The sequence below is a fragment of the Eriocheir sinensis genome, chromosome 51 (genome assembly GCF_024679095.1).
Source record: "Eriocheir sinensis breed Jianghai 21 chromosome 51, ASM2467909v1, whole genome shotgun sequence".
Lineage (NCBI taxonomy): Eukaryota > Metazoa > Arthropoda > Malacostraca > Decapoda > Varunidae > Eriocheir > Eriocheir sinensis.
Genome location: NC_066559.1, coordinates 12,618,127 through 12,643,126, shown reverse-complemented (window position 1 = coordinate 12,643,126; position 25,000 = coordinate 12,618,127). Strand labels below are relative to the sequence as shown.

General features: G+C 42.9%; 1 protein-coding gene across 1 annotated transcript in view; it reads left to right on the top strand.

Annotated features, from left to right (window-relative positions):
• LOC126982435 (uncharacterized) overlaps positions 1–25,000 on the top strand; it is a 46,084-nt gene that overhangs the window by 14,791 nt on the left and 6,293 nt on the right. The window contains exons 9-12 of the mRNA XM_050834480.1: positions 985–1,095; positions 6,960–7,128; positions 10,480–10,624; positions 15,543–15,677. Of these exons, the coding sequence (XP_050690437.1) occupies positions 985–1,095; positions 6,960–7,128; positions 10,480–10,624; positions 15,543–15,677 (560 nt within the window). The remainder of the gene's footprint in view (positions 1–984; positions 1,096–6,959; positions 7,129–10,479; positions 10,625–15,542; positions 15,678–25,000) is intronic.

Genomic DNA, 25,000 nt, shown 5'->3' with positions numbered 1-25,000 from the left:
TCCATTTAGCGTAACCCGTTTCTGGGTCATGATCTGTAGAGTCCCTTGATAGATAGAGTCCCGATAGCCTAAGATTTGGACGCCATTATTGGCCCTGTTTTCGCCGCGAGAGCGTGTGCTAGTGTTTGAAAAGCGCGGCGAAAACACAGGGCCAATAATGGCGTCCAAATCTTAGGTTGTCGGGACTCTGTGAGGGACTCTTCAGATCACGACCCAGAAACGGGTTACGCTAAATGGAAGAGGCTATTAGTGTTTTGTCTTCGCTTGGTCTGGTCTACTCTCGGTTCGCTGCATCGAGAAAACCTACAAGTGAAACTTCTTTGGTTTCCCTCCGAATCTTTCCTTTCGAATCAGTAATCATAATGACGATCTGCTGGGCGATCACCTATTAGCTAGACAACTCTGTTTTGAACGTAATAGTATTTGATGGCCAAAATGTTGCTTTATAAGAGCCGTATGTGTAAAGGCTCGATAATACTCGTAGCAGGGGCATCATTGTTATGAAACATTAGATATTAGTGTTGTATGAAAAGTAGTCAAACTATTAATAAATCCCCCGTTTTGTGTACAGAGAAGCATGGAACTATAACTTTTGACGGTAAATCTAAGGAATAGCGGCTCCTAGCGGGTGCACGTTTAGGGCACGGTGTGGTGGTAATTACAACATTTCTATCACGTACGACGGGGTTTTGACAAGCGGACAGGCGTGTTTATGTCACAAGGGGTGTATTTTTCCGCGCGGGCTCTGCCCTTTCTTTACCCCGGAGCTCACAGTCTCATCGCCCATCGACTTGGAAGAAATCGTGAGGCCAGCGTGGAAAAATACACCCTTGTGACATAAACACGCCTGTCCGCTTGTCAAAACCTCGTCGTACATGCTAGAAATGTAATTACCACCACACCGTGCCCTAACCACGCACCCACTAGGAGCCACTATTCCTAAGATATACCCTTTTGACATGTGTCTTCTTTGGTATTCTTCAGACAAAAAACGATTCCAGTGTTGAGTTTCCCGAGGAGGTAAAGAGGGTGACAGTTTCCCAGACCACATCCAGCAGTGACGGATGGCGCCCCATCATCAAACCCCCTCATCAGGTGAAGATTAGATTAGGGGAAATAATCCATGAACAGCATATCATTAAAGTATTTCTACCTCAGCTACTCATATTTTCTAATTCTAATTCCAGTATTGTTCTCAGTGTTGCCAGTCTGTTTTTATTTAGGTTATCATTACGCTAACTCAAGAACCATTGAATTTATGCTGCTAAAATTAGATATATTCATGTATGTTAACCTTACATATATCACTACTTAAAATCAGTGTCATAAATCAAAGGTCAAAGTCACATTGGCAAAAAATGTTGAGTATGGGGCAAAGCTCGGAACTTGAATTTACGTAGGGCCCTGCGTTCACCCCACTCACGCGCTAACTACAATAAATAAATGTACAAATAAATGAATACATGAATGAATACACACACACACACACACACACACACACACACACACACACACACACACACACACACACACACACATGGCAGAGAAGAAAAAGTGTGCCGTAGTGCTTGGTGTCAAAGAGAAAAAAACAAAAAAAACAGTGAAGACTCAGAGAGAGAGAGAGAGAGAGAGAGAGAGAGAGAGAGAGAGAGAGAGAGAGAGAGTTATTAGAGGAGTAAGGTGAAAAGTATATTGAGAAATATGAATACTGAAGACGAGGAAAAGTTTGAGGAAGAAGTAGATGAAATAACTAGATTGGGAAGATACGAGGAAGGAAAAAAACAGACTATTAAAGATAAAGATAAAGTCCCAAATGGCAACAGAAACCATACTAAATAGGTCATGGAAATTAAACAACTCTGAAGAATATAATCAAATATATGTGAGGAGAAATATGTCAGAGGATGAAAGAATGAAAGTAAAGGAAATGATAAATGATGCGAAAAAAATAAACGATGAAAGATCAGAAGAAGAATAAAAGGTTTATTTTTGGAGAATGAAGAACGAAAAACTGATGAAGTGGTGGATAGGAGGCGAAAAGAGGGAGTAAGGGTGTTGACAGAAAGAGGGGAAAGAAAGGGCGAAGGGAAGAAAGGTTTAAAGATTGCGTACACAAACAGATGGTCTTGTATCAAAGAAAATTGAACTAACTGATTATTTAAGGGAAAGTGATCCGGATATTACATGTAATAGTTGAAACAAAACTTGTAAAAGAACTGGAACTTGTGTTGGATGGAAAGAGCAAGTACAACATTTGGAGAAAAGATAGGAAAGAAGGAAAGGGAGGAGGAGTGATGATAATGACAAAACAAAACTTGAAAGTGACTGAAGTGAGATATGGAAATGACAGTGCGGAGGTGATGGCTGTGCAGGTACTAGTAAAAGGTGGAGAGAAGAATAACATAATAACAGCCTAAGTCCCCCCTAAAACCAAAAGTTGATATGAAGTAAGATATAACGCTATGCAATACGGGCACTGACAGACGAAATAACAAAATAAAAAAAAACAATGAAAAGGTAATATCAACAGGAGACTTCAATCGCAAAGAAGTGAAATGGAAAGATTATGCAACAGAGGGTAGTGACAATACTTGGTGAAGTAAACTATTGAGGCTGATAACAGATAACCTGATGACGCAGTGGGTGCAAGGAGAAACAAGGTTGAGAGGGGTTGACGAGCCATTAAGACTTGACCTAATTTTCACACACACACACACAAAAAAAAAACGTGGAGTTAGATGAAGGAGTCAGTCATGAGTGCCCCTTAGGAAAGAGTGACCATGAACTATTGGAGATGAAAACTTTGGAAGGATGTGAAAATCGAGAAGAGGCTTGTAAGGAAAAAAGGAAAAACTACGCTTAGGCAGATTACGTTGGACTCAAGACTTTCTCCGCTGGGGTAGACTGGACTGATATGAAGAGGAGTACTAATATTCAAGAGAAATATGACACTTTTATGAATATTTACAACAGAGGAATAGAGATATATGTTCCATACTACACAGTAAAAACTAAAGGAGAGAAAACATGGTTTGGATGGAGGTGTGAAACAGCAAGAAGTAATAGAAATAAAGCATGGAGGAATTTAAAGAAAAGACCAAACGAAAGCAACAGAGACAAATATAAATAAGCAAGAAATTAATATGTGAAAATAAGGAGAGAGGAGGAAACTAAATTTGAAAGAAGAATAGTTTTTAAATGTAAAGAAGAATAAAAAAATGCTTTATAAATTCGTAAACGGGAAGTTGAAAAGAAATGAAGGAGTGGAAAGGCTAAAAGAAAAAAAAGTATTCCACGAAAAGGACAAAGAAATTGCAGAAATATTAAATAAAAATTTTCATAAAATGTTTACGAAAGAGACCGACTTTCACTGGGGTCTCGAAAATTGCAATGAAGAGAAATTAAGTTATGTAAAGGTTGATAAAGGAGAACTGATACAGCTGATGAAAATCTTACATGGAAGGAAAGCTATGGGACCGGATGGAATCTCGGGACAAGTGCTAAAAGTATAGAAATGAATTATTGGAGCCACTTTATGACATAATAACATGCTCTATAAATACAGGAAAAGTGCCCTTAGAATGGAAAAGAGCGAACATTGGACCAATTTATGAAAGTGGAGATAAAACTGAAACACTAAATTATAGACCAGTTTCTTTGACAAGCGTAATGTGCAAGATTTGTGAAGGTATAACAAAAACACAATGGGTCGAACATTTAGAAAAGGAAAACATGATAAATAGGGGACATTTTGGATTTAGAAAAGGGAAATCGTGTGTCACTAACTTACTATATGTTTCTATTCAAGAGCAATAGACGTGGTGCAAGAGAGAGAAGGGCGGGCTGATTGTGTATATCTCCGTTTGAATTTTTTTTTTTTTTGACAAGGTTCCGCACAAAAGGTTAATCTGGAAACTACAGCAGTGGGGAGGAATGGGAGGAAAGGTTATCGAGTGGAGAAAGGAAAACTTAACAGGAAGAGAAATGAGGACGGTGATCAAATTGGAGGAGAGTAGAGAGTGGAGATCCCCAAGGCTCAGTTCTGGCACCAATAATGTTCATAATATATATAAATGATATGCCAAAGGGTATGAAAAGTTATATGAGCCTTTTTGCAGACGGTGCAAAGTTAATAAGAAAAGTGAGGACGGAGGGAGACTGTGAAGAACTCCAAAAAGACCTGGATAGTGTATAGATGGAGCCAGTTATGGGAGATGGAATTTAATGCAAACAATGCCATGTTATGGAAATGGGGAAAAGTAAAAACAGACCAAGGAAAACATACAGGATGGGAGAAGAAAACTTAAAGGTGAAGAAAAAGATTTGGGAGTAACGATGCAAGACACACTACCCCAGAGAAGCATATAAACAAGTTATTTGGAGAAACCTACAGGATGATGCAAAATATAAGGGTGTCATTCCATTATATGGACAAGGAAATGATGAAGAAAATTATAACAACATTGATAAGACCAAAGCTTGAATATGCTGCAGTTGTGTGGTCGCCTCACAGAAAGTTGGAAAGAATACAGAGAATTGCAACTAAAATGGTCCCAGAACTCTCGAATATGACATATGAAGACAGATTGAAGGAGATGGACTTGACGACACTGGAACAAAGAAGGGAGAGAGGAGAGCTGATCACACTGTATAAGTTGATAAATAAGTTTGATGAGGTGGATAGAGATGATCTCTTCTTAACTGTGAGAACGCAGGGGCTGAGAGGACATGGAAAGAAACTTAATAAAGGAACCTGTTTGAGTGACTTAAAAAAGTATAGTTTTCCACATAGAAGTGTTGACACATGGAACAGCTTGCGGGAAGAGGTGGTGGAGGCGAACAGTGTCCAACAAATGAAGGAAAGGCTGGATGAATGTAGATATGGAGACGGGACTATTAGAGCTTAGCTCGGGCCCTGTAGACTACAAATAGGTAAATACAAATAGGTAAACACACACACACACACACACACACACACACACACACACACACACAAACTGTGTGTGTGTGTGTGTGTGTGTGTGTGTGTGTGTGTGTGTGTGTGTGTAGGAATCAATTGGCGGATAAAATACACAAAGTTATGAAAAGATCATTGGCTGAGGCTGTAGTTCCTCTGGACTGGAAAAAAGCTGACATAGTCTCCATCTACAAGAGCGGGAGAAGAGACGACCCACTTAATTATCGATCAGTTTCCCTTACGAGCATAGTGTCAAAAATATGCGAAAGAATTGTGAAAAAGAAATGGACGAAGCACCTAGAGGAAAATGAGATCGTCACAGAAAAACGGTTCGGATTTAGGAAAGGAAGTTTTTTTTTTTTTTTTTTTTTTTTACTTCTTGGCCTATTGCGCCGGTAGGCTTCTTCCCGGTGGATCCTGATGGTCGGTTCAAGGCTTCTCCCCGGTGGGGCCTGATGGTCAGCCCAGCCCGTTCTGGCGCAGGCGAGTGTTTATAGTGGCGCCATCTTGCATTGGCTCATGCTGCCCTCCCGGAGCTCATCTTTAATCCTAGAATCTAGAGTCCGGGTTGATAGGTGGTCTTCTGGACAGCATGTCTGAAAAATCCCAGCTTGGTGGCACCGGTCGGGGATTGAACTTGCGTCCTCCTGAACGCGGGGCCGTCTTGCTACCTGTTCAGCCACCGCCTACCCATTAACAATGGTGTGTTTCTATGCAAGGGTGATAGATGTTGTGCAGGAGAGAGATGGATGGGCTGACGCATAGGAGGTTGATGTGGAAGCTGGAGACGGTGGGTAAATTAGGAGAAGGACTTGTAAAGTGGATGGAGGATTTTCTGAAGAACAGGATGATGAGAACAACTATTAGAGACAGGAAATCAAGTCGGAAAAATGTCATGAGTGGAGTTCTGCAAGGCTCTGTGTTGGCCCCAATTATGTTTGCAGTATATGTTAATGATATGATAGAAGGAGTGGATAGCTATATGAGTCTGTTTGCCGATGATGCTAAGATAATGAGAAGAGTGGAAAAAGAGGAGGACCGATTGCTGGTGGACACAGTGTCGGAGTGGAGCAGGAAGTGGGAAATGGAATTTAATACCAAAAAGTGCAGTGTTATTGAATTTGGAAAGAGTGGAATGAGAGTAGAGGGACATTATAAGTTGGGTAAAGATAAGTTAGACAAGAAGAAAGAAGAAAAAGACCTTGGAGTGATGATCACAGAAAACTTGTCTCCAGAAAGACATGTGAATAAAATATCAGCTGAGACATACAACCTGCTGAGGAACATCAGAGCAGCGTTTACATGCCTTGATGAGGACATGGTAAGAAAATTAATTGTGACCTTGATACGCCCCAGACTAGAATATGCATCAGTGGCTTGGTCGCCATCTTAAGAAACACGTTAGAAAACTGGAGAGGATACAGAGAGCGGCAACAAAACTGGCGCCTAGTCTGAGCGACCTGCCTTATGAAGAAAGATTGCTGAGGCTAAACTTCCCTACATTGGAAATCAGAAGAGAAAGAGGAGATTTGATAGTGGTGTATAGGGTGATGAATGGTCTAGAGAAATTGGATAGAGATGACCTTTTGATGAGAGAAGAGAGAAACTTAAGAGGAAATGGAAAACTGTTGAGAAAAGGAATTTGTAGAAGAGGCATCAAGAAGAACAGCTTCCCGCAGAGATGTGATGGGGTCTGGAATGGGCTGGAGAGGGAAGTGGTACAGGCTAAGTCAATAAGCGCATTTAAGGCCAAATTAGACGGAAGTAGTTGGAAAGACGGGACAGCATGAGCATAGCTCCGTTCCTGTAAATCACAACTAGGTAAATACAGCTAGGTAAATACACACACACACACACACACACACACACACACACACACACACACACACACACATTCAGTTGGTGTGAGTTCTGGAACAGAATATTCACATATCGAGTCGAGTGTCAGTTCGTGACACCCAGCTACCATGCCTGCACTGATGGCAACATTTGTTCGTTTCAGAAACCTCAAATAAATGTCTCTGCGCCTCCTCCTGCGTCGGTGGTATTGCCGCAAAGGGACTTGCATACTCAAAAGAACCATCCTGTGCCTCAACTTGTTGGAGCAGACGGCCTTCCCCTGGCACAGCCCTTGCTTGAGCTCCACCAGGCAGACTTAGTGATCCCTGCAGGTATTTTACGCATCAAAATATAATTAATTTAGTATATTGTAAATAGAAAATATATTTTTTTCTGTGTATTATTGCTTCATATTTTGGAATTACATTTCATATGTCAGTAACATACAAAGATCGCTATGCATTTATCTATGTTGCACAGATATTTTCAAAATATTTCTTTGCATCCACACTAACACTGTTTTGGATGTTAAACATCAACGTCTGTGTATTTCACAGCATAAAAATAAATTATTTTTTCATTAACTGTCAAAAGAGAAGGGGTCAAAGTACATTTTAAAGTCTGGTGCACAGTATAAATATTATGTCAAAATAAAAGTTTTGACTAATACCTGGAAAACAAGACTTGAAAACATTGTTGAGCCTCTGTGAATGATTATGTTTAACGGACAGCTTTGGCATCTGTGTATTAACGGCAAACTGCGTGTGAATTGTGTGAAGCGAAGGTAGGAGTGAGCTGTTGATAATAATGAAAAAAGATCCTCTACCTATATTATTTCTTAGAATCATTCATTATTCTTTGATAATCCCTTGCATAGGCGAATTATTCCCACAATGCTAATGAAATTTTCCTTTTTACTGAAGGATATGTTACAGTATGGAGTATGGAGTATGCATCTCACGTGTGTGGGGGCTCCACTCACACAGCTCTTCTGGACAGAGTGGAGTCTAAGGCTCTTCGTCTCATCAGCTCTCCTCCTCCTACTGATAGTCTTCTACCTCTTAAATTCCGTCGCGATGTTGTCTCTCTTTCTATCTTCTATCGATATTTCCACGCTGACTGCTCTTCTGAACTTGCTAACTGCATGCCTCCCCCCCTCCCGCGGCCCCGCTGCACACGACTTTCTACTCATGCTCATCCCTATACTGTCCAAACCCCTTATGCAAGAGTTAACCAGCATCTTCACTCTTTCATCCCTCACGCTGGTAAACTCTGGAACAATCTTCCTTCTTCTGTATTTCCTCCTGCCTACGACTTGAACTCTTTCAAGAGAAGGGTATCAGGACACCTCTCCTCCCGAAATTGACCTCTCTTTCGGCCACCTCTTTGGATTCTTTTTTAGGAGCAGCGAGCAGCGGGCTTTTTTTTATTATTGTTTCCTTTTTTTGTGTGCCCTTGAGCTGTCTCCTTTGTTGTAAAAAAAAAAAAAAGTATCTCTAATATTACTTTTAATCCCGTTTACACTATGCCGTCTCTGGGCCACGATAACCCAGCGACTTGGGGTATACGAGGTCTTGGGTGTGAAATATTGATGTGAAAGGGTCGCACATGGTTGGAAAGAGGTCTAGAAACGATTGCCGGACGCTGATTCGGCACAGTTTGAAGGGCGACTAAAAGTCGCTGGGTTGTCGTGGCCAGGAGTCGGCACAGTGTGAACGGGGCCTTCGACCACTCGGCGGTGACTGAAAAATCACAGGTTGTAGCGGCGGATTCGAACCCACGTCGTCCATGACGCGGCGTTGATTTATATAGAGAAATTATTATATAAAAATAGTAACTTTTTATATAGATATCTTAAAATGATTTTAATACAAGATAGTCAACATATTGAAGTGTTCATATATGAATTTTTATGCAGATATATTAATTTTTGTGGCGTCAGGAAGGTTTTTCGTCGCGGCGCGTGAAATGAGTCAGATTCGGCGAATTTTCGTCGCCAATTCTATTCAGGCTCGAGCAAAAACTACTGAAGCTAGGAAGGCGTGCTTGGTGGCAAATAAAAGCTATATTAATACAGATTAATAATCAGGAAAAAAGTGGACAGCACTAAATAAATAAAAAGAAGTTATAAGCAAAAAACTAGGACGTGTCCAAATCGCGGCAAAAGGGCCGAAAAACAGGCTATTTTGTGACGGCTCGACGACAAACTTGGAATCGAGCTATCAAAACATCCTTCGAGCTGATTAAACTTTATTGCCAAGAGGGGCTACATACCAAATTACAGCCTTCTAGAGGCAATAGCAATGCTACACTAGACAAAAACGACAGTGTCTGGAGTTCGTCAAAATCGCTCTAAAAAGGGTTTACGTTTCGAGCTCTAGCGACGAAACTGTTGGAAGTATGGAAATGTTATGCATCATATTGGAAAGCGCATTGGTAGGGCTAAAGTATTTATTAAATGTTTTTTGAAATTCTCAAAAAATGAGTGGGTTTCAAGGTTGGGAACTCAAAAATATAGCCCTTTCATTTCGCCGTCGATTGATACCAAAAACATTTCTGTAGCCCCAGAAATAAGGGAGTTATGGCGATTCTCACCAAAGCGGTTGATTTTCCAAAATTCGCGGCTTAAATAATGACAAGGGCGCCGCAAAATCAAGAGTCCGCCGTCCATTACTTGAGATGTCACTGCAGGAAATAAGCTGAATACCTACACACACACACACACACACACACACACACACACACACACACACACACACACACACACACACACACACACTTTACAACATTTTCAGTCCCAGAGTACAGGCCAGTCAAAAGACCTATAATCTTTGCAGCAATCCCACGCAGTTACAGGAGGTAACCACTAACCAAGTGCTTCATGGTGCACTGAATCAAAAGCTTTCTTGAGATCGACATAGCTGCAAGCTTGTGCTGTCGAAACTCACCTCATCGCTCAAGTAGTACGCGAAGCGCTGGGATACGGCCAGTTGTTGACTTACTTGGTGTAAACGCAGAAAGAAATAATAACTCAGCGCCCTCAGCGAGACTCTTGAAGAAGAGGAAGAGCTCTAGTCCTGCGTGGCGGAGACCTAGGCTGCTGGTTGTGCTTCATAGCAAGTTTATATGAGCAGCGCGACTTTTCTCGATATCCTCTAATGTCTCCCTCAAGACAATACTATTTCTTGGCATTCTCCAATGCATACTTTTGGCATTCTCCAATGCATTCCTCTACAGCTTGGAGAGTGCCAAACACACTGAACCTATTTGAGACTAGCTCCATACTCTTGAGCACTCACGAAGTCTTTCAATTTCTGTAGATAAAACAAAGTATGATACATGGTACATGCGCTTAATTTCTCTAGAAAGTTAGCTCATATTTCTTATATACTAGGAATATTTTGCCTTTCTACCTTACCTGAGCTCTGTCCCGTGAATGGATTTTCCTGTCGCCGTCGGTTCAAAACAAACATGGATCTATTATATATATATATATATATATATATATATATATATATATATATATATATATATATATATATATATATATATATATATATATATATATACGAATATGATGTTTTCTTTTTCTTGTGATTTATTTTGTGGAACTAACCCTATTATCTAACATTATTATATCAATGTTTAATACTGACTCCTTACTCTTGAACCTTGACCACCAGGAAAAACTCTCTCAGCTACGCTCAAACCTTTACCTCTGACTGCTGACGACATCGCTGAGCTTCCGTCATACTTGAGGGAAGCTCCACCTTGCGCCAGCGTCCTTACCGAAAAATCTTTCTGCCTCTTGCCACACGGATACCCGAGGTAAGGTACTGTTCAAATGTATGTGCATATGTGTCTGTGTGTGCAATGATAAGAATAAGGTTAAAAATAAGAATAATTGGCATATTTCGTCATAGCAGTCGTTACACAGAAAACTTTGATTACAATGTGGAAATTATTCCAATTCGACTGTAAATTAGTGTAAATTATTGTTAATTATTGTATATATGGTGATTGTATATATGGTGAAGAAATTAAAATTAATGGTAAAATATTTACCATTTATTATGGCCGCGAGGTCTGGGGATGACGTGGCAGTACACGGAAGTTAGAATCGCCATCTTGGCAAATAATCACAGTGAAGCATTGAGACAACACATCACCTCAATGATCTTCTCGTCCTTAAAACACTTACCACTATTGTTATCATGAGTGAGAAGTTGAAATAAATCAAGCCATGGTGCACGAAACTTGGAGAAAGAATACATGGAGTGGCCCTCAGCGGGCGCCGCTCTTCACTGTGAGGTGAAGCATGGGGGGGGTAGGGGTGGGCGAAGCTTAATTACATCCAGCAAAAGTTGCCAGCAAAAGCTCGTGCTCGCCAGATTTGGTCCAGTGTGACGCCACCTTTCACTGAAGGTCGTCACACTTTGCTGGCAGCTTTTGCTGGAAGATAACTTGCTCCCGAGCTTTTGCTCCTGCGTTTAGCTCGCCGCTTGGACGGGGAGCAGCTCGGCGAGCCGCAAGCAGGCAGTCAAATGAGTTCTTTGGTGCACCGATATGTGAATAATATATATTACCTAGTGTATTGAATCCGTATACCCATGATATTAGAAAACTTATTAACATACTCTTTTTATGTTTGACGGTGTTTGTAATATTTTATAATGTTGAGAAAAGTAGTGTTGGATTTTATTTTGATTTCCAAGACCAAGACCAAGACCACCCAGGCCAGCTGATATAAACACTCGCCATGGCCACCTCTCCTCGTTCAAAAGTTCACTTGTCCTCCTTCATTGTACACTCTTTGATAGCAAGAGTCAGGGACCATCCCGAGTTAAGGAACCACAGCCATCCAGATTTCTGTAAGTCTACGCTTAAGAAAGTTATGATGTTATGATGTTGTACACATCATGGGTCTCCCTCCCTTCTCTTCAGCCATGACCGAACCCAGACTCGTCTTTTCTTCTTCTGAGTTCGTTGAATAACGGCAAGTAATGCCGTCACAGCTGCACACTTAGCCGTAATGCGAAGCGTAGGTGTAGTAGGCGCCATGTGACAACAACAGTGACTTGCTTGCGAGCAAAAGCTGCCAGCAAGAGCTCGTGCTCGCCAGATTTGGGTCCAGTGTGATGCCAGCTTTACAGAAATGTGGATGGCTGTGGTCCCACAACTCGGGATGGTCCCTGACTCTAGATATTGAAGAGTGCATAATACCAGAGGACCAATGAACTCTTGAACTAGGAGCGAAGGTGGTCATGGCAAGTGTTTACTTCAGCTGGGCGGTCTTGGTCTTGGTTACGGATCCAGAAATCAAAACAAAAGCCAACACTACTTTTCACAATATTACAAAATATTACAAACACCCTCAAACATCAAACGAGTATGTGAATAAGTTCTGTAATATCATGGGTATACGGATCCAATAAACTAGGCAATATAAATTATTCACATATCGGTGCACCAAAGAGCTCATTTGACTGCCTGCTCGCGGCTCGCCGAGCTGCTCCCCGTCCAAGCGGCGAGCTACACGCAGGAGCAAAAGCTCGCGAGCGAGCCATCCCGCGAGCAAAAGCTCGTGCTCGCCAGATTTGGTTCAGTGTGACGCCGGCTTTAGCCATTGGCCTTGAGCCAGCAAGTCCACTCAAAACATTAGCTTTCTCGCTCCCAAATCGTCGGAGTAAATGAGCTTGTCTGCCTTATTTCTTCCACATATCATATGGTTTTACTTATTCAACTACTGCAGTATATGCACCAAGGATGCATGTACAGGTTTTCATAGAAAAAAACACCAGCATTTCCTTGTCTTTATTCCGTAGAAGCTGAGATGAAATGTTCCACACCCGCCTTAATCCGTCACACTTCCTCTCTCTCTTTTTTTTTTTTTTTTTTTTTTAATACCCGCCTATAGCGCCGATAGGCTTTCTTCAGGGGCCAGATGGTCGGCCCAAGCCCGTCGTGGCGCAGGCAATTTTTTATTTTTTTATAGTGGCACCAGTTCTTGGCTCATGCTGCCCCCCGGAACTCATTCTTGATTCACTGGACGGTTTCTTCTAGAGTCCGGGTAGATGGGTGGTCTTCTGGACAGCATGTGGGTAGTCTTAAGCCCCGTTCACACTGTGCCGACTCTGGGCCACGACAACCCACGACTCTAGGGTACACGAGGTCTTGGGTGTTGATGTGAAAGGGTCGGGCATGTCTTGAAAGAGGTCTTGAGACTGCTGCGCCGACGTCGTGACGGGAGTCTGCGAGTCGTGAGGGTTAGCGCAAAAAAGTATTCCATGCTAAACTTTCACGACATGAGTCGGCAAGAGTCTGGACCAACCGTCACTTCCGGTTGAGGTCTGAGGGAGGTTGGGGGCAGTCGTCAAGACTGTCGTCAACAGTCTTGGCTTGTCTTGAGACAGTCGTGACGACTGTCGGGGCCATTTTTCAAATTTTTACCGTTTCCTGTCGGCACAGTCGTCTGTGCCGACTACTTAAGAATGATGAGGGACTGTCGTGACGACAGTCTTCACCTAATAAAGGACGTTCGTGACGACTGTCGGCTCAGAAATATTGGCTAACACTGCCGCCATCAAGAAATTTATATTTTTATTTTGAAATCAAACACAATAACAACTTCTGGGCATGGTTACGTTTCGCTGGCACAAACTTGGGAGCCGCACAGTACGCACGCACGCACTCCTTTTGCTTCGATCTCTCTTGTGTTGAATGACACAACTAGGGTTGCCACCCTGAGGTCAGAAAAATGTGGAATGCAACAATACGGAATAGATCCATATTTAAAGGAACGGGTGGCAACCCTAAAATTTCTCCAGCATGCAATGAGTGACAGCCGCAGCACGCTGCTGGTGGAGGCAAGAGCTAGGGAGAGGGAGGGACGTTACGTCGTGTATTTTACACGTATTGTAGGACGAACCTTTGACAAATTTTACGGGCTGGTTTTGTGATTAACCGAAAAATGCGCTCACTACAATTTTAAGATACTGAATTTTATCTGCTTGACCATTCAGATAACAAAATATCTTACGGAACAAATGCCGTTCCGTATTGGTTCAAAACGGAACGGTACATTTCATTCTCGAAACAGTACGTAAGAGGGGCGGGCATATCCCTGGGCGTGTCTGTGGGCTGCCGAGAGGGTCGCCGACACATGCGCAAAAGAACATTGTTTCCTTTCACCCAAGCTCACAGACACCGTAAATTCACCGTCATTATGCTTTTAGGTAAAGATAAAGTTGGGAGCATATGCTATAGCTGCGCGTGGCGACGGTGCTCATTTCAAACCCGTTGCCCCTTGGAGTCTGTGGTGGGAGAGAACTCTTTAACCCGACACAGGGCCAGTGTAATAACATCTGGGTTACCACAATTTTCCTTCCCCATGTTTCCCCAAGTACCAGTAGATCGACCAGTCCGAAGGGAAGGATGAACTGCTGGGTGGGCTGCACACCGACTGGCCAGGGTGGGATTCGAACCCAGGTCCGCAGATTCGTAATCAGGGATGCTAACCACTGGACCGTGGAGGCAAATTTTATTTATAGTCGCTGCCGTGATGTATGACTCTTGCTTAGTCTACAACGGTTTTTTTTTTTTTTTTTTTTTTTTTTTTTTTTTACGTCTTGGCCTATTGTGCCGGTAGGCTTCTTCCCGGTGGATCCTGATGGTCGGTTCAAGGCTTCTTCCCGGTGGGGCCTGATGGTCGGCCCAGCCCGTTCTGGCGCAGGCGAGTGTTTATAGTGGCGCCATCTTGCATTGGCTCATGCTGCCCTCCCGGAGCTCATCTTTAAACCTAGAATCTAGAGTCCAGTTGATAGGTGGTCTTCTGGACAGCATGTGGGTAGTTTTAAGCCACTCGGCGGCGGCTGAAAAATCCCAGCTTGGTGGCACCGGTCGGGGATTGAACTCGCGTCCTCCTGAACGCAGGGCCGTCTCGCTATCCGTTCAGCCACCGCCTCCCCTATTACCAGATTGTCGTATACTCAGCCTCCTGTGTTTGCCGATTTCCGACCCAAAAACTGCCTCCTCGACCCCAATAGCTGCCTTCATATGTAGTTATTGTTAAAATGGTTAATAATTGGTGATTTGTGGCAATAGCTATAACTCAGAAACCGGTAAATACGAGGCTCTGAGTACGATAATCTGGCATCGTTGTTAGTCTATGTTGCCTTGGAGGAATAAACTTGCTTTGAACTCTGGCGAGGGTGGCGAATGCACAAGTGGGTGATACCGGGTACAGCGTTCCTGGAAATACTTTTGCATAGCTAGATGGAGGCTGGTGTACGGAACATTAAGCGAAAAAATTTCACATCTTCGAAACTTGTTCTTATTAAATACATTAACATGTAAGCTTGCTTTTACTCACCTTTGCATTAGCTGGAAAGAAAACAGCGAAAAGCAGCTGAAGTTGTCAGTTTTTCCATACAATAGTTTTGCAATAAATAAACGAGTGTGCAGTGCTTTCTTCTCTGCTATATTTTCATATGACATTACCTAAATTATTAGAAGAAAGTATTGTAGTACTTTGCCTCATTTTTCTTTTAGAGAAGCAAATGAAACGTATTTAAAAATTCGTCTTTTACATGCCGAGGGACCGAGTGGTGCTGCCCCCTATGAAAATACAGTCTAGAAAGTCCCCCATTCAACGGTGACTGATTATTCTAAGTCAATAATATTAATTTTAACTCTTACAAGAACATACCAATCACATTACTGCTCATAAAAAAAATATTTTACTCAGCGAACTGGCGTCTTTCCTGGTGAAAAAGTATAGTGAAGAACTGGCCGAGATATGGAAGGTACTGCCTCAACACACGCACCGCCCACCACCACCACCTGACTCCGAAGGCCTGCTGAGGACAGGCGTTGACACCAGGTAGGCCAGGGGTGCCCCCCCACTCACTCTCTCTCTCTCTCTCTCTCTCTCTCTCTCTCTCTCTCTCTCTCTCTCTCTCTCTCTCTCTCTCTCTCTCTCTCTCTCCAGTTTGTTCCTCTCCTTTTCTCATTCTTTTCTGCCTATCTTAGTGTATTATTCTATCTCCTCTTCTTCTCCATCTCTCTTTCCTTTCTCATATATTTTTGTTCCTACTTATCTTCGCTCTTTCTCTCTTCTTTTCTTCAGTTTGTTTGTTTTCGAGTCCCATCATCATTGTTTTCTACTTATCTTCGTGCAGTATTTTCTCTTCTCTTCTCCATCTTGCTTCCTTTCCCTTCTCATCCTTCTAGGTATAATCGTCCATTCTTCTATCCTTCTCTTTTCCAGCCTCCCAATTTCCATTCTCATCAATTTTTTTCACCTATCTTCGTGTACTTTTCTCTCTCCTCTTCTTCAGCTTATTCCCTTTTCAGCATTATTTATCCTACCTATCTTCCACACTGTTTTCTCTCCTCCTCTTCTTCCTCTCGCTCCCTTTCCCTTTCCCTCCTCCTTCATCACCTCCCTGCATCCACCTCCCCCACCGGCCGTCCCTCGCTTCTCACCTGCTCACGGCGCGTCATTACTCACACCTGTAAATGACCAGCGAAAGTGTTCCCCGGCTCAGGTAACCTCAGCACGTCTCTCCCACTAATTACCTGCCCACCTAACACACACACACACACACACACACACACACACACACACACACACACACACACACACACAGTAAAGCTAATACGGAAGCTATCTAAAAAAAACGCGTATCAGCTAAAAATAAAAATCGGAACCACATCACTAATACAAAAAAATAGAAGTAGAAAAAAAATAATAAGGAGGAAAACGATAACCTAAAAAGAGAGTAAAGTTAACTAATCAGGAAGTTATCAAAAAGAACACGAATCAACTAAATGAAATAAAGATACGGAACCACATCACTAATCCCCCCAAAAAACTAATAATGGAAAAAAACAAAAACGTAAATGATAATACAGAAAGAACCACCACTTAAAAAAAAGGCCAAAACAATCACAAGTCCATAGCAATTTCGGGAGATTCGTTCCAACACTCGCGTCACCTTCATATCACTTCCCTCCCTTCCCCACAACCCACAATAAGAAAAAAACAGAAAACATACTAATCCTTGAGCGTATACTTAAAGAAACGTGGGGCAATAGGGAGCTGAGTAGGAGAGGCGTCGGCGTTGTACAAGGGAGAACTGGAGAAGGAGGAGGAGGAGAAGTAGGAGGAGGAGGAGCAAGCGAGCGAGCAAGGCCACACATTCAAGACTATAGGCATGGATCAGGCACTAGACAGGTAGGTAGCAGGAGGTCAGGGCCGCGTGGGTAAGATATTGAGCAGGTAGTAGTTAGCAAAGGATGGATGGAGGAGAATGAGAAGGTGGAAGCAGGGGGGGAGGACGGGAAAAAGGGGACCCACTGTATACTTTTCTTCCTGCCTAATCCACTTACATCCCTTTCTTGCAAGTCTATTCCAGTGATATTAAAGAAGGTAAGGGAAGTGGAGTGCTGGATATGAACGTATGGATGGGAAGAGGAGAGAAAGAGAGAGAGATGAAGATAGTTTGAGAGATAGAAAGATAAAGGGGGGGGGGAGAAAGACAGTCACACTCACTCACACATATACAAACAAACAAACAAACAAACACCATCAAACACGTATACACTGGCAAATAGATATGAGAATGGAGAGTGAGAGGGAGGGAGGGAGGTAGAGGGTGAGAGTGATAGGGAGGGAGGGAGGAAAGTAGAAAAGGAACGAGGGAGGAAGGGAGAGGAGGCGAAGGTAAATTTTGTTCCGGAAATAACTTGAGTCACGGCGATTTTTCCTTGATAGACACAAGGTTAATCGCCGTCCCTCGCTGCTCTCTCTCTCTCTCTCTCTCTCTCTCTCTCTCTCTCTCTCTCTCTCTCTCTCTCGTTTCCTTCCATCACCACTCCCTCTTGTATTTCCTACCACTTTTTCCTCTTCCTCTTCCTCCTCCAGTCCCCTTTTTTCCTCCTCTTATTATCTCTACCTTCTCGCTCCTCATCTCTCTCTTCCTATCACTTTCTTTTAATTTCCCCTTTAAAACCTCATTCTCCTTCTCTTCATTCGCTACTTGTATTCTCTCATTCCCTTATTTTCTCCTCCGTCCACCTCTCTCCTCGTTCTCCAGTCAGTCCTTTTCTTAGACCTCTCATTAGTTCCTTTTTTTTGTTGTTGTTGTTTTTTATATATTTTCCTTCCCGTGCTATCTTTTTCTATCTGTCTTCAGTCTGTGTTTTTCCTTCTCCAGTGACAGCCTTTAAATAAACTGTTCTTCGTCACATTCTCTTTTTCAGTGTACTTTAGTCCTCCTTCGTTACCTTGCTAAAAGTGTTTCCTTTTTTATTTACCTCCCTCCTCCTCCTCCTCCTCCTCCTCCAACTCTACTGCCTCCTATTCCCTCTCTCCATCACTCTACACTTCCTTACTTGTCTCCTTCTCCTCCTCCTCCTCCCTCTTCTCCCTCCTTGTCACTCTTACGGACCATTAAACACACACAAATAAAGACACACTTAGACACACACACAAACACACATTCTCTCTCTCTCTCTCTCTCTCTCTCTCTCTCTCTCTCTCTCTCTCTCTCTCTCTCTCTCTCTCTCTCTCTCTCTCTCTCTCTCTCTCTCTCTCTCTCTCTCTCTCTCTCTCTCTCTCTCTCTCTCTCTCTCTCTCTTTCTCCGTAGAGGCGGTCCATGGCGTCGCCCTTTTTGTCAAAAGCTATTTGCAACCCACTGCCAAAACACCAAGAGACAGTAACGTTGAATATTTGTGCGTACGAGTAAACATTGCAAAAGTCAATTTGAATATATCTGTCACCTACAGGCCTCCCGGGCAATCACTCGATGACGATCATGAAATGTACAGCGTCTTAAGGCAGTCACTTAATAACAACGACTCACTGATGTTAGGACACTTTAACCTTCCCCATATCGACTGGGCGACACTGTCAGGCACGGAGGGCGAGTCACATAGAATGATCGAATTTCTAGAAGAAAATTATCTAAGCCAAATGGTTTCTGAGCCAACTCGACAAAATAATATACTCGAGCTTGTTATAACGACCCAAGATAACCTAGTCAGTAATGTCACGGTAGGAGAACACCTCGGTTCTTGCGATCATAAATTAGTGCGCGTCGAAATTAGAGCTCAAACATCAGTGACTGAAAATAAAGTAAAGGTGCCCAATTTCAAAAGAGCTAACTTCGTAGAAATCCGAAAAAAAATAACAGAAATACAACTATCAGATGACGGCAATGTAGAGGAAGCCTGGCTAAGCCTTAAAAATCACTTACTCACTCAGCAGAACACATTCGTCCCCTTGTGCGAGAAGCGAATTAACACTAATAAAAGCCCACCTTGGTTTAATAGCGAAATTAAACACTCTGTCAAGGAGAGAAAATTGTTTTACAGGTTAAAGAAAGAACAAAGCACGCCCGAAAACATTAGACTTTATAACGATGGCAGGCGACGAGTAAAAAGATTAGTATGTTAGGCAAAGCATAGATATGAAGAAAATATTGCAGCCAACTGTAAAAATAATCCGAAATCTTTCATCAGTTACATAAACGACAGAAGTGGAATTGGACCTTTAACAAACAGCGACGGTGCACTAGTGACTGACAGCCAACACATTGCAAACCTCTTAAACAGTTACTTTTCCTCTGTGTTTAATACTAACAGTCTTCCTCCCACTACCACCAGCACCAGTACTAATGTAAATCTCGAGCATGCATTGCCTAATTTTGAAATAACAACCGATGAAGCGAAATACTCTCCTCCCTCACTACCGCGTATTCAATATGTCCTTGCGACAAGGCATCGTCCCTTCGGACTGGAAGAAGGCTAACGTGACACCGATTTTTAAGAAAGGAGACAAAAAAATACCAGGTAACTACCGACCCATTAGTCTAACTTCAATTGTAGGTAAGCTACTTGAGAGCATAATTAGAGACAAAATTGTGAGTTACCTCGAAAACCACTCATTAATTGGGGATTCACAATATGGCATCCGTAACAAAAGGTCCTGCCTATCAAACCTATTGACCTTTTATAACGACCTCTTCTCAGTTAATGACGTAACCAAATCATTGGACGTAGTCTATCTTGATTTCCAGAAAGCGTTTGATAAAGTCCCACATCATAAATTACTTTATAAATTAAATTAAATAGGTATTGACGGTCAAGTAAACCAATGGATCGCGAATTGGTTGAGCAACAGACAAGAAAGAATGGTGATTGACGGATTTAACTCAGAGTGGGCGCCGGTCACTAGTGGCGTCCCTCAGGGCTCGGTTCTTGGCCCAGTGCTCTTCATTATTTACATCAACGACATGAATGTTGGACTCAATAATCGCATTAGTAAATTTGCAGACGACACAAAGATTGGTAACTCGGTTCTCACTGACGATGACAGGCAAAGCCTCCAAGAGGATTTGCACAAAATTTCAGCTTGGTCGGATAGGTGGGAGATGCCCTTTAACGTAGACAAGTGCCAGGTCCTTCAAGTTGGAACAAGAAATAAGAAGTTCGATTACGAAATGCGCGGCGTTAAACTCACAAGCGTTCAATGCGTTAAGGACCTGGGGGTCAAAATCGCATCAAACCTCAAATTCTCACATCAATGCATCGATGCAGCAAATAAAGCGAACAGAATGTTGGGCTTCATTAAAAGAAACTTTTTATTCAAGAAAAAATATGTGATACTTCCGCTCTACAATAGTTTAGTCAGACCCCACTTGGAATATGCGGTACAGTTTTGGTCTCCTCACCATGCAAAGGACATTGCTAAATTAGAAGGTGTTCAGCGTCCGGCAACAAAAATTATCCCTTCCTTGCGCAACAAATCCTACGAAGAAAGGCTTTCTACCCTTAACATGTTCTCTCTTGAGAAACGTCGCCTCCGAGGAAAACTGATCGAATGTTTTAAAATACTTAATGGTTTCACGAATGTAGACAGATCAACATTGTTTATGACCGATGACACTTTGCGAACGAGGAACAATGGCGTAAAACTCAAATGTAGACAAATAAATTCAGACTGCACCAAATTTTTCTTCACCAACGTTGTAATGCGAGAATGGAATAAGCTCCCACCGTCAGTGGTCCAATGTAACACGACTGACTCCTTTAAAAACAAGCTCGACTGTCGCTTCCTTGAACTTAATATTAACTAGAGTAGAAAAGCAATGTTTTGGAGCCATTTGATTAGTATAGATTCACTTAGGTTTAAGGACAGACCACCTAGTCTGGACCATGGGGTCTGTGTGGTCTGATTTTCCATGTAATTCTATGCAATTCTCTCTCTCTCTCTCTCTCTCTCTCTCTCTCTCTCTCTCTCTCTCTCTCTCTCTCTCTCTCTCTCTCTCTCTCTCTCTCATTCTACCATTTTGCTCATTATTTTTAATTTTTTGTTTCTTTCTTGTTCTTGTTTTTATCGTTTTTCTTGTTCTTGTTTTTTGCTGGTGTGTGTTTGTGTGTGTGTGTGTGTGTGTGTGTGTGTGTGTGTGTGTGTGTGTAGCGTATGCATGCATGCATTTGATGCAACAATTAAAGTCAGTCGCCAGTGGCATACGCCTGGGATCAGTGAGTTGCCTCGTTCACCCTGTGGTGCCATTCCCTAGAGTAGTTCTTCAGAGAAGTTTGTCACAGGAAATTTTTTGCTATACGTATTCGGACCACATAACATGCTCTATTCAATAGCAACGTCAGCAACTGGAAAACAAAATTTATTGTCTAGAATGGAAAGGCTTGCAAAATGACACCTAAGATAACTTATCATGTGATACAAAGTAATGGAGGAGTACGAAAAAATGATGCGAACATTCTCGTGCTTCTGGTACCAGAGCGATGCACGCAACCAGATAAACTTGTAAATAACTTTTTGACGAATATTTTGTGCAAATGATTTTTTTCTTAGACACATTTTGCTCTAAAACAAATCCGAACGTAGATTTTCATACTGAAATTATTTTCGGCTCCCTTTTTCCAAGATGGCGACAAAATCAGAAATAGTAGAGGTGCAAATTCAGCATGTTGTTTGTTGAGAGGAGACTAGAAAACTTATTCTAGGTTTTTATTTTTGTTTTCGACCCTCTCTTGACTGACCGAATAACAGCTTCTTCGAGCTGAGGCATTTTCAGTCTCCTCTGCCATTTTTTCTCACTCCCATGCGAAATCTAGTACGACGGCCTTGTCCACCCTGTATAGAGTATTGTATCATCCAAAGTTCTACTTTGCCCATACATTTACACGACCTCTGCATCTCACAAAAAAGGAAAAGGTAAGGTGAAGTTGGAAGCATAGCTGCGCGTGGCGGTGGTGCTCAGCTCCGGCCCCATGGCCCTTTGAGCCGGTGGTGAGAAAGAACCCTAAACCTGACCTGACACAGGGCCAGCGTAACATCCGGGTTACCACAGTTACCTTCCCCAAGTTTCTCCAGGCGCCCATTTATCGATAATCCCGAAAGGAAGAATGAACAGCTGGGTGGGCTGCACGCCGACTTCCCAGACCGGGATTCGAACACAGGCCCTAAAATTCGTAGTCAAGTACGCTAACCTGAGGAGACGTATGTCACGAAACACGAAAAATTAACCCAAACCCGTAATAGGGTTAGAAACCCGTAGTAGGAGGAGGTAGGAAGACACCTACCGAACGGGCGTGAGCTACTCATGGTGAGGATATATGGGAAGCGAGGAGGGTGCTGAAGCCCTTCAAAGACCCTTTCCATGTCCTCACTAACCGTTTCCCTTTTGTCTCATCAACACTAGAGAGCAGTTCAGCATGCTCTCTAAAGACAGTTCCTCGCTCTTTCTACACCACACTACATTCACACAACACACACACCTTTTCCCCCCCTTCTGGCTGTCGACTTGAAAGGTGTCCTGATAACTCCTCGAACCTCCTCCTTATCAATGTCTGCAACATTCGTGGTCTTCGTTCTAATTTTCATTCTGTGGAACACCATCTCTCCTCTAAACCTCATCTTCTCTTCCTCACCGAAACACAGGTTTCTGAGGCTACTGACAGCAACCTCTACTCTGTTCCCTCCTTCTATCTCTATCCTAAATTTCAATCCAAAGCTGGATGTTGCGCCTACGTGCGCAACGACATCACTTGCTCTCGTGCCCACGACCTTGACTCTTCTGAATTTTCCACCATCTGGCTAAGACTTCATTGTCATTCTATTACTAAATACATCTGTGCTGTTTCTCTCACTTAACTCTACTATGTAAAATTCTTTGACTATTTGAATTCAAAAGTGGAGCACATCTTGACTCACTCTCCCTTCGCTGAAATCTCCATCTTGGGAGCCTGGTGAACAAGCCGACAACTTTGCTCTCCTCAACGACCTAGAGCAGTTGGTTCAGCACCCTACACGTATTCCCGACCGTCTTGGAGACGGGCCCAACATTCTAGACCTCTTCCTTACCTCTAATCCTTCTGCTTACTCTGTCAAACTGTTCTCTCCGTTGGGCTCCTCCGATCATAACCTTATTTCTGTTTCCTGTCCATTGCCCCTGTACATCCTCTGGACCCACCGAAGAGGCGATGCTTCAGGCATTTTGCTTCAGCTCGGTGGGACGACCTGAGGATGTACTTTTCCGATTTCCCGTGGAATGATTACTGCTTCCAGGAGGGAGACCCCTCTCTGTGTGCCCAGCGCATCTCAGAGGTGATTGTCTCTGGAGTGGAGGCATACATTCCACGTTCTTTATCTACTCCTCATGCTAAAAAGCCTTGGTTTAATCATGCTTGTTCTCGTGCTATTAAAGATAGAGAGGCAGCTCACAAAAAGTTCCAGAGATTTCGAACTCCCGCTAACTATGACCTTTACATATCAGCCCGGAATCGTGCCAAATCTATTCTCCGACTTACCAAAACTTCTTTTATCAATAGAAAATGTCAACACCTTGCTTCTTCTAATTCTTCCCGTGACTTCTGGCATCTAGCCAAAACTATCTCCTCCAATTTCACTTCTTCCTCTTTCCCTCCTCTCCTTAACCCTGACGGCAGCACTGCCGTCGCATCTGTCTCTAAGGCTGAACTCTTCGCTCAAACTTTCAGTAACAACTCCACCCTGGACGATTCTGGGCATATTCCTCCTACTCATCCCCCCTCTGACTCCTTTATGCCTGTTATTTAGATTCTTCCAAATGATGTTTTCTATGCCCTCTCTGGCCTCAACTCTCAGAGGGCTTATGGACCTGATGGAGTGCCTCCTATTGTCCTTAAAAACTGTGCTTCCGTGCTGACACCTGCCTGGTCAAACTCTTTCGCCTCTGCCTATCAACATCTACCTTTCCTTCCTACTGGAAGTATGCCTTCATACAGCCTGTACCTAAGAAGGGTGACCGCTCCAATCCCTCAAACTACCGCCCTATAGCTTTACTTTCTTGTCTATCTAAAGCTTTTGAATCAATCCTTAACCGGAAGATTCAAAAGCACCATTCCACTTCTAACCTTCTATCTGATCGCCAGTATGGGTTCCGCAAGGGGCGTTCTACTGGCGATCTTCTTGCTCTCTTAACTGACTCTTGGTCATCCTCTCTTAGCCGTTTCGGTGAAACTTTCTCTGTTGCGCTAGACATATCGAAAGCCTTCAATAGAGTCTGGCACAAGTCTTTGCTTTCTAAACTGCCCTCTTTTGGATTCTATCCCTCTCTCTGTTCCTTTATCTCCAGTTTCCTTTCCTGACGTTCTATCTCTGCGGTTGTAGACGGTCACTGTTCTTCCCCTAAACCTATCAACAGTGGTGTTCCACAGGGCTCTGTCCTATCACCCACTCTCTTCCTGTTATTCATCAATGATCTGCTTTCCATAACAAACTGTCCTGTCCACTCATGCGCCGACGACTCCATTCTGCATTATTCAACTTCTTTCAGTAGAAGACCATCACAACAGGAAGTACACGACTCCAGACTGGAGGTGCAGAACGCTTAACCTCAGACCTTGCTATCATTTCCGATTGGGGCAGAAGGAACCTTGTGTCCTTCAATGCCTCAAAAACTCATTTTCTCCACCTATCAACTCGACACAATCTCCCAAACACTTATCCCCTATTCTTCGACAACACCCAGCTATCACCATCTTCAACACTAAACATCCTCGGTCTATCCTTAACTCAAAATCTCAACTGGAAACTTCACATCTCTCTCGCTAAATCAGCCTCCTCGAGGCTGGGCGTTCTGTATCGTCTCCGCCAGTTCTCCTCCCCCGCGCAGTTGCTATCTATATAC